Source organism: Pristiophorus japonicus, chromosome 1, assembly GCF_044704955.1.
Source record: "Pristiophorus japonicus isolate sPriJap1 chromosome 1, sPriJap1.hap1, whole genome shotgun sequence".
Taxonomy (NCBI): Eukaryota; Metazoa; Chordata; class Chondrichthyes; family Pristiophoridae; genus Pristiophorus; species Pristiophorus japonicus.
Window position 1 is genome coordinate 193829670 of NC_091977.1, and position 16790 is coordinate 193846459.

Sequence of the window (16790 nt, forward strand, 5' to 3'; positions counted from 1 at the left end):
ATGGGCAATGCATAACTTCCACATGTCATGTCCTGGGCAACACCAGCACAAACCGATGACTGAGCAATCACTCCAAAATTGAAGAGGGAAGTCCCAGCGTAAAGTCCAAAGGCGGTGTTTTCATATTGGTAGCGACAAGTTTGCCCAGGAGTTGCTCCGTTTTTTTTGGAGCAACTAGATTTTTTTTGGAGTATCTTAAAAATCGCAATTCTTCCCATTTAATTTGCTCCAGTGTAAGTGAGTTAGTTAGGTTTTTTTTTGTTTAGTTTTTTTCCCAAAATAGGGCATTACCAGCCACTTACGCCTGTTTTGGCCATTTAAGCAAGCTTAGACAGCTAAAAGTTACTCCAAACTAACTTAGGCCAGCGTATGTGGCCACTTGTGTCCGCACAGTAAAACCTTGCGGTGAGCTAAGAAATCAGCGCAGGTAGCCAGTGATTGGGGGGGGGGAGGGGGGAGGAAGTGAGAGGACCTTGCAAAGCACTAAACACCTTCACAACAACACTAAAGAAGCACAAATACATTTAAAGCACCAAACACTAAACAAAGCACAAAAATAAGCATTCAATAACAAATAAAAAATACAAGGAAGCTGAGAGGACCTGCAACCAGCACCAAGACTTACAAAGCACTAAACAACTAGATTAAAAATGGATTGGTAAACTAGCAAATACATTATTGCAAGTCCTGTAAATAAGAGTTTTCCGAAGGACATTTTGATGAGGTTTATTCTATCCACTGAAGCAGTGTGTTTTATTTCCTTGCAGAATGTTTTTATATGGTATTCTTGTACCAACAAAGGCACCTTTATCAAAAGGTTACAAGAATGTTTTATATGACATTTAAACTATTTTTTTTAGAATTTTATACTGTAAATCTCTGTTTGTTGTTTGTCTTATTTGGTCTTTAGTTCCAGTCTGACAGGCTTTGCTGTTGGCTTTGGGTTACACTACCTCTCCCAAGATCTAACAATAAAGCTTTGTTTTTTTAAATATTTGCTGTATGTGAGCGGATGCAGTTTCTGGTTTGTAATGTTAAAAAAAAATGTTCATGGGGAGGGGAATTTAATTTATCCAGAACAATGTAACTTTTCTTCTTAAATGTGAAGCTGTTGAGTTAGATTTACATATTTATGATCTAGATTAGTTTTATTCCAATTCCATTTTTAACTCTCATCAATTATCTGAAAATATTATAACCCAACATTATGACTTGCTTGATTTTGGGGTTTTATTTTGGACTGAGCATTTACGTTAGACGAAATTATGCACATTCAACAACTACGTACTCTAGCAACTGTGCCAGAGGATTTCTGCTAGCATGCTGATAAAACACCTTAATGGCCAACCCTCAAGTACTTTGTAATATGTCAACATAATTTAAATTTTACTTACAAATACAGATATTCTGGTAGCTAATCTGGTCGCCGATGAGGGAGCCCATTCGGCCAGGGCTAGGGGCGACATGCTTTGGGCCCCTCCCACACAACCTGCAGAGCACACGCAGAGATTGTGGGGGCGAGGAGCTACTGCACATGCGCGCACACTCTAGCGCGCATGTGCAGAGGTCCCGGCACTGTTTTCAGCGCTGGGACCTGGCTCCGCCCCCCCACTGCTTGTGCTGCATGATGCCAAGAGCCTGCAACGTTCCAGCAGCGGGGAGAATACCGAGGTAAGTTTTAGGCATGGTTTTTCTTCTACAAAGTCAGCGCACCTCACGGAGGTGCGCTGTTCTAAGCGGGGGGAGGGGGGTGGGCAAACTTGGGTCCATTAAAGGGAAAATTCTACTTAAACCAATTCATTCTCACAATGTACAATGCACTTATTGCATAACCTCTGAATTCACCTGCGTTTAAGGGGAAGCTGGATACATACATAAGGGAGAAAGAAATAGGTTATGTTGATAGGATTTAAGTAGAGTCTAATATGGAGCTTAAAACACTGGTATAGATTAGTTGGTCCAAATTGCATATTTCTATGCTGTAATTTCTATGCAATTCTGTGCAATGTAATCCTTTCAAAATTGATTCCATCAGTAGTACCGTCAACTAATACTTCACCCTCGTGTCATATTTAAGTCAAAATACTCAGTACCAACCACGTTTGAAAGGGCAGATTTGATAACTGTACTGCTTGGATGTAGTACTGCTCCTCTGGCGATATCCAGCCCATTCATCCGCTGTCCAGTACGTCCCTGACTCTGGTCACTTTGCCAGCCAGAGCCCTGCACTCCATCAGCCACCTGAAACCGCGGTTGGGAGGTACGGGTTCCTGAACAGTGGGTCCTGGAGGATAGCCGCCTCTCCTGATCAGTTCCTGGTAAAAGACAGGCAGCTCCTGCAAGGAGGCATGGCTACACCCCAGTTTTATAAACAGCAGCTGCTTGTCATAATTGAGGCCATGCAGCTGACGGAAGAAATACGTCGCCAGCGCACACCATCTGGGAAGATCCTCAATTTACAGGTATCTCTGCAGGGTCTGAAGACGGAAAGTCGCAGTCTGGATACGCACACACACCAGTGCCTGACTTCTCCCCCTAAGCAGGAGACTCAAAACTGCGGCAGAGACCCAGAAGATGTCAACAAACCGACCAACCGGTACCACAATATAGCAGCCAAAGTTGATTTATGATTAGTGCTAGACCCCTGTAGGATAGTACTCAGAGACGTCCAGTGCCCTAGGCGAGTGGTGACTTTGGCCTCCAGCTCTTGCCAGTTTGCCGGCCGGGCTTCTTCGGCAGGGCTATGGCAGACTTCCAGGTAGAGAAGATGAATGGTATTCCAGGCAAAGGGCCTAGGCTGATCTTGCATGGAGTCCACCTGCTGCTGGCCCACCAGGTGCCCACAACATTTCTCGCAGTTGATCCTCGCAGAGGACGCGTCGGAGTAGACCTGCTGGCACTTAAGTATCCTCCGCAAGTCAACGGGATCTGTGACCATGAGGAGCACATCACTGCCATGCCCGGCCCTTGTAGAACCAGTCCTGTCAACCTCTTCCACAGGAGGCGCAGGAAAGGTTCCACCCAGGTGGCATTTAACTGGTCGTACATGATGCATCCCTGAAGCACCCCTCTTCCAAAGCGAAGAGGTGCTGTCAAAGACCCGTTAACCTTAATCAGACACTCTGTGGCGATGTACAGAAGTCTGATCCAGGAGAAAAAATGCGTCCCAAACCCAAATGTGCAGAGTCCCAAAGAGGTACTCGTGATCCACCCTCTTGAACACGTTCTCCTGATCTCGGGAAAGGAAGGCAACCGACAGACCAGTCCTCTAGGAATGGTAGACCAGGTGGATGTCCCCCTCCACCCGAGGGTAATGCACTCGCTGGTGTCAATGGAGCCCAAAAGAGGGAACATTTCTTCCAAAAAGCTCACTTGCTGTGATTGGTCCGGGGAGCGTACACATTCATTAACTAGGTGGAACAACGTATCCCCCAGGGCAAACAGTGAGATGGAGCAAGTGACCTGGCACAGACACCTTGATCCCCAAGATTTCCGGCTGAAAATGTGGGGCCAGCAAGACAGCCCCCCCACAAGAAGTGGCAGTGAGGTGGCTCATGCGGACCACTCTGTGCCATTCCAGGAGCTACGTAGCCTCGTCTCCCAGAACAGTGTGGGTTTCCTGCAGGAAGCACACCGCATATAGGAGCGAGAAGGTAATAAATCTGTGGCGTGTCTCTCTGCTGCCATTGATGTTGAGGCTGTCTATGGTTATCTTCATGACAAGAGCACGGTACAACCTCTACTTAAACCTACTGTGGGGAGGGGGGGGGGCGGAGTCTCTCATTACCCTCCACTTCCTCAGCAGCTCAGTGAGGAACATCTTGAGCCAGCGCAGCTCGCGGTGACTCATGTCCTTGCCCACTCTCAGGGTCTTAGTAGTGAGCGGACGGACCTGATGGACAGTACCAGCTCCGACCATCTGTCGAGGGTCAGCTGAACTTTACTGTGACGACCCAGGCAGCCAATCAGACATTCCTGGAGCTCCTCAAAGGGGATGAGGAAACACTCCGTAGGAGGCACGACGGCATCCACCGGCTCACTGGCGATGGACTCCAAATCGTCCCCAATGCCCTCCACCAATTCACAGTTCTCTTCCAGGTTGTCGCCAGCGGTTGACCTGTGCACCGCACAGGGTGCGGCGAACGGCTTGGCCTCACCAGCCCGTCCCACCTCTGTCACAATCCCACTCTCCTCTATCATCAACGGTAGAGGGCTCCTCCGGGAGGCTTGGGCCGGAGGGACCGCAGTTCGGGCTCCCCCTCTTCCTCAGGCACCGGGCTTTATGGCGACACTGGGAATAAAGCCAACCCAAGTTCCTCCAACACACCCATCACAAAAGTGAGAGATGGAGAAAGGGGATCTCCTCCACTTCTCTGCCGCCGCCCAGCGCCCCAGCGGGCAGGGGGTTTCTATTAAAATCGCCGACCAGGTCGAGAAACTTCCGGGAGGTGTCTGGGTGAGCTCAACCTCATCCGCCCCAGCCACTAGGCTGCCCGACCAGGCGATGAGTGATGGTATTATTTTGGGCAGATCCGCAACCCTCACCACGGGCCCTCACCGTGGGCAGGGTTTCCTTTAAACATCTGGGAGGCACAGGCTGGACAGATGGATCTGTCTCACCCCCCCCCCGAGGGATGGGCGACTCCTGCCGACTGTGCGTGGTCTGGGGGGGGGGGGGGGGGTGGTGGTGGCAGGGGGCGCGACGGGTGCAGTTTCCTCTTCCAAGGAGGGACAGGGGACCTCCTCCGCCTCCAAGGAGCGGTGCCTTCGCCTTTTCCTCCCGAAGGTGTGTAGAGGGAGAGAGATCGCCATGTCGGCAGGGGCCTCCACCTCCTGTTTCTGGTTCCCGATCCCGACCATGGGATGCAATTTTTCCGCAGATGCGGGCACGATCATGGGCTCGGGCACAGGATCGCTCGCGGGCACAGTTAGTCGTATAATGCTGACTGGTTTTCTGAGGTTGGACTGGAAGCTTGCTCTGGATTCAAACATGGTGAACGTCAGAAGCGACTGTGTGGGGCTGAAGGAGAAGCCATTGCAGGATATGTGCTGGCTGCACTGGGACAGACTGAAGGAATTTGATTGGGAATTGATGGGAGTTGAGCATGGTGCTGGGAAGTAACAACACATTGAAGGACCTTACACAGGATGGGGAAGTTAGAGATGTGGTAGTAATTGGAGGCAACAGATGGGTCAGAGGTAGGCTTTTTAAGCAGGGAGCTCATGTGGAACCTATAGGCTGGAGTGGAGGATGAGCATGGCCCATTAGGAGATATTAGGGCAGGTGGCCAAAAGAGTCAAGTTTTAAGGAGCGTTTTAAAGGAGGAGGGAGTGGGGGAGAGACAGGAGGTTTAGGGAGGGAATTCCAGGGTTTAGGGCCGAGGCAACTGAAGGCATGGCTGCCAGTGGAGGGTGAAGGAAATCAGGGATGCACAAGAGGCTATAATTCGAGGAATGCTGAGTTCTTGGAGGGTTGTCATCATCATAATAGGCAGTCCCTTGAAGCGAGGATGAATTACTTCCACGCCAAAAAGGGATGAGTTCACAGGTGTTTCAATGAAGGACCTAATATTCCAGATCCCGAGCTACATCCTGAAGGGTGGAAGATGCCTGTGCGTGGATTTTTTTAACATGTGGTGGCCGTTGCACACCAGCCACCACACGGGCTTGACAGAGCTAGGTCTTGGTCCAGTGGAAAGGATTACCCAAGACTAACTGGTGACCAGCTCTGCTGCACAGACCGAGCGCGCACACATCTCGCAGTGTGGGCTGGCCCGTGCTGCCCCTGGGCCCTCGCCTCTTCTGGGTCCCAGATTCACTCCTCTCCTGGGCCTCGGTCACTTCCCTCTATGGACTCTTGCCGCTCCTTCGCCTCTCCTGTGCCTGCCCGCACTGCAATCAGCGACCTGGCTTCGCAGCCATCACCCTCCTGCAGCAGTACACGCTGCTCCCTGCAGTGGTATGCCGCTGCACGCTGCTTCCTCCAATGGCCCCGGCCTGCTGATGGTCTTGCAGGCCGGGACCACGCCGATTTCCGGGCTGGGCCGCCGCATGCTGCTCTCTCCTTGGAGGGTTATAGGGCTGCTGGAGATTACAGAAATAGGAAGGGGCGAAACCAAGGAGGGATTTTAACACAAGGGTGAGAATTTTAAATTTGAGGTGTTGCTGGACCGGGAGTCAATGTAGGTCAGCGAGTACAGGATGATGGGTGAACGGGACTTGGTGCGAGGCAGGATACAGGCAGCAGAGTTCTGGATGAGCTGAAGTTTACAGGGCAGAGGATGGGAGACCAGCCAGGAAATCTTTGGAATAGTCAAGTCTGGATGAAACAAAAGCATGGGTGAGAGTTTTAGCAATAGATGGGGAGACGGGGTGGAAACAGATCATATTACAAGGCGGAAGTAGGCGGTCTTGGTGATGGAGAGGACATGGATTCGGAAGCTCAGCTCAGGGTCAATAGGACAATCTGATTCAGATTTAGACAGTGGCCGAGGAAGGGGATGGAATCAGCGGCTAGGGAACGGAGTTTCTGTCAGGGGCTTTGGTCTTTCCAATCCTTAATTGGGGGATATTTCTGCTCATCCAATTCTGGATGTCGGATAAGCAATGTGACAAGTCAGAGGTAGTGGAGAGGTCGAGAGAGGTGGTGGTGTGGTCGAGCTGGGTGTCATCAGCGTACATGTGGAACCTGACATTGCGTTTTCAGATGATGTCGCTAAGGGGCAGAATGTAAATGAGAAATAGGAGTGTGCCAAGGATAGATTCTTAGGAGACTCCAGAAGGAACAGTGCAGGAGTGGGAAGAGAAACCATTGCAGGAGATTCCCTGGCTATGAATGGATAGATAAGAAAAGAACCAGGTAAGGGCAGTCCCACACAGCTGGACAACAGAGGAAGATGGTGTGGTCAACTGTGTCAAAGGCTGCAGACAGTTCGAGAAGGAAAGGAGGGATAGTACAACATGATCACAGAGGATGTCATTTGTGACTTTGATAAGGCCTAGTTCAGTTCTCTGGCAGGGGCGGAAATCTGATTAGAGAGGTTCAAACGTGGGGTTGCGGGAGAGATGGGCATGGATTTGAAAGGCGACAACACTTTCAAGTATTTTGCAGAGGAAAGGGAGGTTGGAGATGCTGTGGTAGTTTGCAAGGGATCAAGAAAAGGAGCAGAATCTAGCTGTAGCAATGAGACAGGTATGTAAATGGGGAGCAGAGGTGCAGCTGTCAGGGTGAGTGTGCAAGGGAGAGGGGTATAAATGGAGCAGAAGCACAAACAATAATGGGAGAAGAGCTGGGCGTGGGCTCTTTAAGTCGAATTTCCTCGTCGGGTTGATGTAAATGCAGCTGCAAGTCTGTGCAGGTAATCTCTCTGCCATTTTATTCCTCGGAGCACATGATAATTCACTCATATCAGGAATCGTAACTTCAAACTAAAACTATCAAAAGCTTTCTTCTCTGTCTTCAGCTTGAGTAGGGAGTACCATATTGGGAGACATTTTTGTAAATAATCAAAGTAAAAAGTAACCAATTAAAAAAGAGACTAAACCACTGAGGATGAAGAAAGCTGACAAATGTCTATGACCGGTACTAATACCATGGTATTCCTCCTCATCATCATCATCATCATCATAGGCAGTCCCTCGGAATCGAGGAAGACTTGCTTCCACTCTTAACTGAGTTCTTAGGTGGCTGTACAGTTCAATAGGAGAACCACAGTCTCTGTCACAGGTGGGGCAGATAGTCATTGAGGGAAGGGGTGGGTGGGACAGGTTTGCTGCACGTTCTTTCCGCTGCCTGCGCTTAATTTCTGCATGCTCTCGGCGATGAGATTCAAGGTGCTCAGCACCCTCCCAGATGCGCTTTCTCCACTTAGGGTGGTCTTTGGCCATTGCACTTTATCAGGGAGGCTTTGAGGGTGTCCTTGTAATGTTTCCACTACCCACCTTTGGCTCGTTTGCCGTGAAGGAGTTCTGAGTAGAGCGCTTGCTTTGGGAGTCTCGCATCGGCCTGTGAACTATGTGGCCTGCCCAGCGGAGCTGATCAAGTGTGGTCAGTGCTTTGATGCTGGGGATGTTGGCCTGGTCGAGGACATTAATGTTGGTGCGTCTGTCCTTCCAGAGGATTTGTAGGATCTTGCGGAGACATCGTTGGTGGTATTTCTCCAGCGACTTGAGGTGCCTACTGTACATGGTCCATAACACATTGAACTTACACTTTTTAGATAGATATTTTAAATAGACATTCTTTGGAGTGTGAGAAATCTTTCTTTACTCTGGAACCCCATGTTTCTGTTAACTTCCCACTCAAGCATAATTTGCTTCTCGATTGGTTCCCGCAAATACTTTCAACTGGGTAAGAGAAGGAATAGAGAGAACTCCCAAGACTTGCCTTGCCTATTAAGTTGTGGGATGAATGTAGGTCTTAAAAAATTTGTATTGGCTACCAGAATACATTTGTCCACTTTCTGCAACATGACTTGTGCATATTCAAAATGCTCTTTGCATCACTTTAGCTGGAATGAGCAAGACTCAGTTAATTGATTTATAATGCACAGTTGTAGAATATAATTGAAAATAATTGTTTTAAAAAAGAGTTTATACTGTGGCAGATTTACAGGCAAATAGAGTTGCATTCAATATATTGATGATAGGTTGTTGCTTGTAGAAGCAATATTAATGCAACTGCCAGAAGCAATCTTTTCAAATTCTATTTCCCATGTGACAGTTCCATAATGAGCATCAACCTTACATTATGGAAATTCTCACAAAACAACTGATGCATCAGATTTACATAATTTTCTATATGACATTTCCACAATTTATAATTACTCCCCATAGGAACAAATCTTTATGCAAGCTTTCATTGCCATCGGTATTTTTTAAAATGACAAAATCACCTGATGTCAAATAAAATTATTATTTATGTTTTTGCTTCTGCCATTCCTCCAGTGAGGAGGAAAGACAGATACTTTTGGCTTCAGGCTAGATGTGACAGTAAAAATGTTGACAGCCTTGTAACAGCTGGAACAAAGATACTGATAATTACGAAAGTGGAATACCATTATACCTACTTGTTTACAGGATTTTAAAAATATATCTTATGGTCCTTGGTCAAAATGCCTCATTTCAACAGTTTTATGATAACTGAGATTCAGCAGAAAGAGTAGTAAAAAATTAGGATACAGAAACAGCAACAGCCACAAATCACTGTGGACAGAATGAAAAAACAATTCCACTTCACAAGGCAAAGGATTGTAGCTAGATTGTATGTTTTCATCTAATTGAAGAACACTAACAAAGATGATCGGCTTTGGACAGGAAAGGGATCAGACTGCTTTTGGGTAATGATGGCTGAAATCCTCGTAGGATAATGGATAGTAATTTCACATACTGAAAAAAAACTACACGGCAGAGAAAGACAAAGGGTAGCGATATCATTTTAAAACATCTAAGTATCTGGTAGCCAAAAATAGGAGTGTCTTAAACCTCGTTTTCCAAAAATTTGGAACTCCAACAAAGCATTTTAGTAGTAACAGATATTTGGGAGCATGTCAGTGCTAACTTCTAAAAGCAGTTTTCTTTCTTCCTCAGATTTATTTTCCTTCTCTCTTCATATGTTTTTGTTCGACTTGCCGTTCCAGACTAGTTTATTTTGCTTTGTAAATGCTTTCCCATTCTTGCATTTACCCATTTTTGAAGCCAGCAATGACAGGGTTATCTAACTAGGCCAAACTAGCACTTTTCCATGGCCCAGATTTTGCGGGGCCGATGACTGCGTTCGCCGTCGTAAGCCCTCAGAATGGCCCAGCGTGTTCCGAGTTTCCGTATGCGCTGTGCATGCGCGAAAACTCGGAACTTACGATCTTTCAGGTTTCTCCTTGAAAGATCGTCCACAGGCACCCCAAAATCACTTTCGCTGGCCTAATTGGTTGGCCTGGCCCACGTGATCCCAGGGACGCTTCTGAACCACCTGCTTCCCTGGGATCCATGGGTCTTTACGCAGGCATACGCCTGGAGGCACAGGACCCGAAGACTCCGAAGATGGCAGGTACTTTCGGATTTTTTTTCAGGTTGGAGGTGTATTCTCCTGGTACGCTTCATACCGCAAATTCGGGGCCAATTGTTTCAGCACCAATTGGGTGTCTTCCTCAACACTTAAGGATTAACCAAAGAAGTAGGGTTTGAATGCAGAACATCCAATGAATGTGATTGTGAGTGATAGGATCAAAATCTTATAGGTTGTGATTATAAGGGGAAGATATCTGGCATTTATAAACCGATATGATCATTTTCTCCGAGAGCCCCACTTCACATCCAGAAGCAATAGCCTACAAGATGTTATAATTTGACCTGTCAATGATTTTTCACTTACCCAAATTTTGAGGATCTTTCTTCCTCTGGTCCCATTTTTGACTATCCAAATAAGCTGCAGATAGCAAACACCTTTTGGTTACTAGAAGAAAAATATAAATAAATGTCAGTATACGGACCTAAGAAAAAGGACAGGAAAAGACCAGCTGGCCCATCAAGAATGTGCCTTCCAAGCGTGATGCAACCAACATACAAACCATTAAACATATGCCATCCCACCAGCTCTCGTCCCCTCCTTCCACCAGTCATGCAATCTGTTGTACAAAAAACTTTGGCAATTTAGGAAAATAATTCTGCAAAATTCCTCTCCATCCTCCACCAGCAATCAAGCAAGCTCCAGGAGACCATGTAACTGATATCACAACTTCCATAATTCAAGATGCCTTCCGCTTTTAGAAACTCGTCCTGCTCCCTTTTTAACATTGTGGCAAATCACACATCAACTGGTAACTTATTCCAGAGGTCAATGACTCTGCGAAAAGCACTTCCTTTTGAGTTCTCAACCCCAGCTCTGCTGTCATGGTGAGGCCAAGTGTTTTAATAAGGGAAGACAGTCTATGTAAAAAGAAAGTGGGTACGATAGCCAGATATGAGTCCCAGGGACAAGATGAGTTCAGAGAGGGCACTGGGGGAGATCGGAGAGAAATCAGAAGACGCTAGGGTTGGGAGAACCTTGGGGCAAGTTTGGCTTGATGGGCAAGGGGGGGGGGGGGGGGGTAGAACTGCAATAGAGACAGCTGAAGAGATGGTCTCAATCTTCTTGATAAAAAAAAAGTCCATGGGCTCCTTGCACTTGTTAGGGGGTGGGGGGGGGGGGGGGAATAGAGTGGGCGGGGGAGAGGAGTTTAAGGAGGCTAATAATGCAGAAAAGGAGTTTGGGGTTATCTTTGCTTTCCAGGATGATCCTGGAGTAGTAAGTAGATTTGTCAGAGGATAACAAGGCTTGGGTACTGTTGGGGGAGATGACTCATCAGGGGAAGGCAGCAGCAGCCAAGTCCATGGCACTGTGGGTGGCTCTGCTGCGCAGGAGGGCAGGAAAAAGAGTGGGAGAGTTTTGATAGGGGATTCGATTGTAAGGGGAATAGATAAGACGTTTTTGCGGCCGCAAATGAGACTCCAAGATGGTATGTTGCCTCCCTGGTGCAAGGGTCAAGGATGTCTCGGCAGCTGCAGCACATTCTGGAGGGGGAGGGTGAACAGCCAGCTGTTGTGGTGCATATAGGTATCAACGATATAGATAAAAAATGGGATGAGGTCCTACAAGCTGAATTTAGGGAGCTAGCAGTTAAATTAAAAAGTAGGACCTCAAAGGTAGTAATCTCAGGATTGCTACCAATGCCACGTGCTAGTCAGAATAGGAATTGCAGGATAGCTCAGATGAATACGTGGCTTGAGGAATGGTGCAAGGGGGAGGGATTCAAATTCCTGGGACATTGGAACCGGTTCTGGGGGAGGTGGGACCAGTACAATGGTGTATTTGGACTTTCAGAAGGCTTTCGACAAGGTCCCACACAAGAGATTAATGTGCAAAGTTAAAGCACATGGGATTGGGGGTAGTGTGCTGACGTGGATTGAGAACTGGTTGGCAGACAGGAAGCAAAGAGTAGGAGTAAATGGGTACTTTTCAGAATGGCAGGCAGTGACTAGTGGGGTACCGCAAGGTTCTGTGCTGGGGCTCCAGCTGTTTACATTGTGCATTAATGATTTAGACGAGGGGATTAAATGTAGTATCTCCAAATTTGCGGATGACACTAAGTTGGGTGGCAGTGTGAGCTGCGAGGAGGATGCTATGAAGCTGCAGAGTGACTTGGATAGGTTAGATGAATGGGCAAATACATGGCAGATGAAGTATAATGTGGATAAATGTGAGGTTATCCACTTTGGTGGTAAAAACAGAGAGACAGACTATTATCTGAATGGTGACAGATTAGGAAAAGGGAAGGTGCAATGAGACCCGGGTGTCATGGTACATCAGTCATTGAAGGTTGGCATGCAGGTACAGCAGGCGGTTAAGAAAGCAAATGGCATGTTGGCCTTTATAACTAGGGGATTTGAGTACAGGGCAGGGAGGTGTTACGACAGTTGTACAGGGCCTTGGTGAGGCCACACCTGGAGTATTGTGTACAGTTTTGGTCTCCTAACTTGAGGAAAACATAGAAACATAGAAAATAGGTGCAGGAGTAGGCCATATGGCCCTTCGAGCCTGCACCGCCATTCAATGAGTTCATGGCTGGACATGCAACTTCAGTACCCCAGTCCTGCTTTCTCGCCATACCCCTTGATCCCCCTAGTAGTAAGGACTACATCTAACTCCTTTTTGAATATATTTAGTGAATTGGCCTCAACAACTTCCTGTGGTAGAGAATTCCACAGGTTCACAACTCTCTGAGTGAAGAAGTTTCTCCTCATCTCGGTCCCAAATGGCTTACCCCTTATCCTTAGACTGTGACCCCTGGTTCTGGACTTCCCCAACATTGGGAGCATTCTTCCTGCATCTAACCTGTCTAAACCCGTCAGAATTTTAAACGTTTCTATGAGATCCCCTCTCATTCTTCTGAACTCCAGTGAATACAAGCCCAGTTGATCCAGTCTTTCTTGATAGGTCAGTCCCGCCATCCCGGGAATCAGTCTGGTGAACCTTCGCTGCACTCAGTAACCAAGGCTGAGAACTCAACATCCAGGGGTATTCAATATTCAGAAAGGACAAACAGGAAGGAAAAGGAGATGGGATAGCGTTACTGGTTAAAGAGGAGATTAGCGCAGTAGCAAGGAAGGACATTAGCTTGGATGATGTGGAATCTATATGGGTAGAGCTGCGAAACACCAAAGGGCAGAAAATGTTAGTGGGAGTTGTGTACAGACCACCAAACAGTAGTAGGGAGGTTGGGGATGGCATCAAACAAGAATCTAGGGACGCGTGCAATAAGGGTACAGCGGTTATCATGGGTGACTTTAATCTACATATAGATTGGGCTAACCAAACTGATAGCAATACTGTGGAGGAGGATTTCTTGGAATGTATAAGGGATGGTTTTCTCCACCAATATGTTGAGGAGCCAACTAGAGAGCAGGCCATCCTAGACTGGGTCTTGTGTAATGAGGATTAATGAGCAATCTGGTCATGCGGGGCCCCTTGGGGAAGAGTGACCAGAATATGGTAGAATTCTTCATTAAGATGGAGAGTGACATAGTTAATTCAGAGACTAGGGTCCTGAACTTAAAGAAAGGAAACTTCGACGATATGAGACGTGAATTGACTAGAATAGACTGGAGAATGATACTTAAAGGGTTGACGGTGGATAGGAAATGGCAGACATTTAAAGATCACATGGATGAGCTACAACAATTGTACATCTGTGTGTGGCATAAGAATAAAAAAGGGAAGGTGGCTCAACCGTGACTAACAAGAGAAATTCGGGTAAGTGTTAAATCCAAGGAAGATGCATATAAATTGGCCAGAAAAAGCAGCAAACCTGAGGACTGGGAGAAATTTCGAATTCAGCAGAGGAGGACTAAGAGTTTAATTAGGAGGGGGAAAATAGAGAAAGAGAGTAAGCTTGCAGGGAACATAAAAACTGACTGCAAAAGCTTCTCTGGATATGTGAAGAGAAAAAGATTAATGAAGACTAATGTAGGTCCCTTGCAGTCAGAATCAGGTGAATTCATAATGGGGAACAAGGAAATGGCAGACAAATTGAACATATACTTTGGTTCTGTCTTCACTAAGGAAGACACGAATAACCTCCCGAAAATATTAGGGGACTGAGGGTCTGGCGAGAAGGGGGAACTGAGGGAAATCCTTATTAGTCAGGAAATGGTATTAGGGAAATTGAAGGGACTGAAGGCCGATAAATCCCCAGGGCCTGATAGTCTGCATCCCAGAGTACTTAAGGAAGTGGCCCTAGAAATAGTAGATGCATTGGTGGTCATTTTCCAACATTCCATGGACTCTGAATCAGTTCCTATGGATTGGAGGGTAGCTAATGTAACCCCACTTTTTAAAAAAGGAGGGAGAGAACACAGGGAATTATAGACCAGTTAGCCTGACATCGGTGGTGGGGAAAATGCTGGAATCAATGATTAAAGACGTAATAGCAGCGCATCTGGAAAGCAGTGACAGGATCGGTCCATTCAGCATGGATTTATGAAAGGGAAATCATGCTTGACAAATCTTCTAGAGTTTTTTGAAGATGTAACTATTAGAGTGGATAAGGAAGAACCAGTGAATGTGGTGTATTTGGACTTTGAAAAGACTTTTGACAAGGTCCCACATAAGAGATTAGTGTGTAAAATTAAGGCACATGGTATTGGGGGTAATGTATTGACGTGGATAGAGAACTGGTTTGCAGACAGGAAGCAAAGAGTGGGAATAAACGGGTCCTTTTCAGAATGGCAGGCAGTGACTAGTGGGGCACCGCAGGGTTCAGTGCTGAGACCCCAGCTATTTACAATATACATTAATGATGTAGACGAAGGAATTGAAGGTAATATCTCCAAGTTTGCAGATGACACTAAGCTGGGTGACAGTGCGAGCTGCGAGGAGGATGCTAAGAGGCTGCAGGGGGACTTGGACAGGTTAGGTGAGTGGGCAAATGCACGGCAGATGCAGTATGATGTCGATAAATGTGAAGTGGCAAAAACAGGAAGGCAGATTATTATCTGAATGGTGACAGATTAGTAAACGGGGAGGTGCAGAGACCTGGGTGTCATGATATATCAGTCATTGAAGGTAGGCATGCAGGTACAGCAGGCAGTAAAGAAAGCAAATGGCATGCTGGCCTTCATAGAAAGGGGATTGGAGTATAGGAGCAGGGAGGTTTTACTGCAGTTGTACAGGGCTTTGGTGAGGCCACACCTTGAATATTGTGTGCAGTTTTGGTCTCCTAATCTGAGGAAGGATGTGCTTGCTATTGAGGGAGTGCAGCGAAGGTTCACCAGACTGATTCCCGGGATGGCAGAACTGACATATGAGGAAAGACTGGATCGGCTAGGCTTATACTCAATGGAATTTAGAAGAATGAGAGGGGATCTCATAGAAACTTATAAAATTCTGATGGGACTGGACAGGTTAGATGCAGGTAGAATGTTCCCGATGTTGGGGAAGTCCAGAACCAGGGGTCACAGTCTATAGATAAGGGGTAAGCCATATAGGACCGAGATGAGGAGAAACTTTATCACCCAGAGAATTGTGAACCTGTCGAATTCTCTGTCACAGAAAGTTGTTGAGTCCAGTTCGTTGAACATATTCAAAAGGGAGTTAGATGTGGCCTTTATGGCTAAAGGGATCAGGGGGTATGGAGGGAATGCAGGGGTGGGGTACTGAGGTTGAATGATCAGCTATGATCATATTGAATGGCAGTGCAGGCTCAAAGGGCCGAATGGCCTGCTCCTGCACTTATTTTCTATGTTTCAATAGTGCTTGATGTGGTCCAGCCAAATGTGGCAATGGATGGTTAAACCAGTTGCATGCCAGATACATACAAGTCTGCGCTACATGGGTTCGAAAGAGAAGAAATGGGGCGTAACAGGAGGAATGCCCAGGCTGGAGAAAATATGGGTTTTACTGAGCACAAGGGCATCAAAGGTAGATGCGAGAAAGTGATTGAGCACATCAACAGCTGAAGAAGTATTGTGGTAAATGGAGATCCAAAGGCTAGGCAGTCGGGAGTTTGAGAGTTTGTAAGTGACTTGGGGGGACAGTTTTTTCTAGCGGAGGATGCAGAAGTTGGGATGGAAAGGGGTAGGGGGATGTGGGTGATGAAGCATACAAGGTATGTTTGGATATGGCTTTGTCTGTGATCGAGACAATAGCAGTCAAGAGGCCAAGAGGAGATGGCAAGGTCGAGGAGGTGGCCATGAATATATGGAGAGAGAGCAATCACATCTTGCTCAGGGTCAACGTGCTGGAGAGAGATGCAGCAAAGGTGAGCAATAATGTACACTGAAAGATTTCATCATGGTTTTGGAAAGGCATAGCCTTCATCGGTTCAAGCTGGGGTTTGGCTCCTTGGCTGTTAGTAGCCCTTTGGTAGCTCGAGCAAGTGGTCATTCTTCACGTACAAACCTAGACTGAGTGCCACATACTATTGAACTGTGGAAAATATGACAGCCATTCTCTTTCCTGTCCACTCACACACATCAAAAGGGGTTATTGGATAACAATTAGTAATAGCCATTGATTAGTTTTCGTTTTGCTAATCAGTGGACACTGAAACCAACCACAGTATCCCAACTTCTGCGTGACTACAATCAACTAACTCAGCAAAGACCAGAAATTACTCTGGAATCTTCTGGTTTGTACAGTTTAGTAGCACCGTGAAGTTACCACTTAAAGCAGATTTTCACATTCGCAGCGGAAATGCAAGAACTATTGCAGCTTTGTCTGTGTGATAATCAATACATCTACTGAATTTCACTAAGTT

The 16790-nt window shown here is 46.7% G+C and overlaps 1 protein-coding gene across 1 annotated transcript in view; it reads right to left on the bottom strand.

The window, feature by feature from the left end:
* Window positions 1-16790, bottom strand: part of mrps27 (mitochondrial ribosomal protein S27) — a 109164-nt gene that overhangs the window by 90924 nt on the left and 1450 nt on the right. Inside the window, exon 2 of the mRNA XM_070885922.1 lies at window positions 10370-10450. Coding sequence (XP_070742023.1) covers window positions 10370-10450 — 81 coding nt within the window. The remainder of the gene's footprint in view (window positions 1-10369; window positions 10451-16790) is intronic.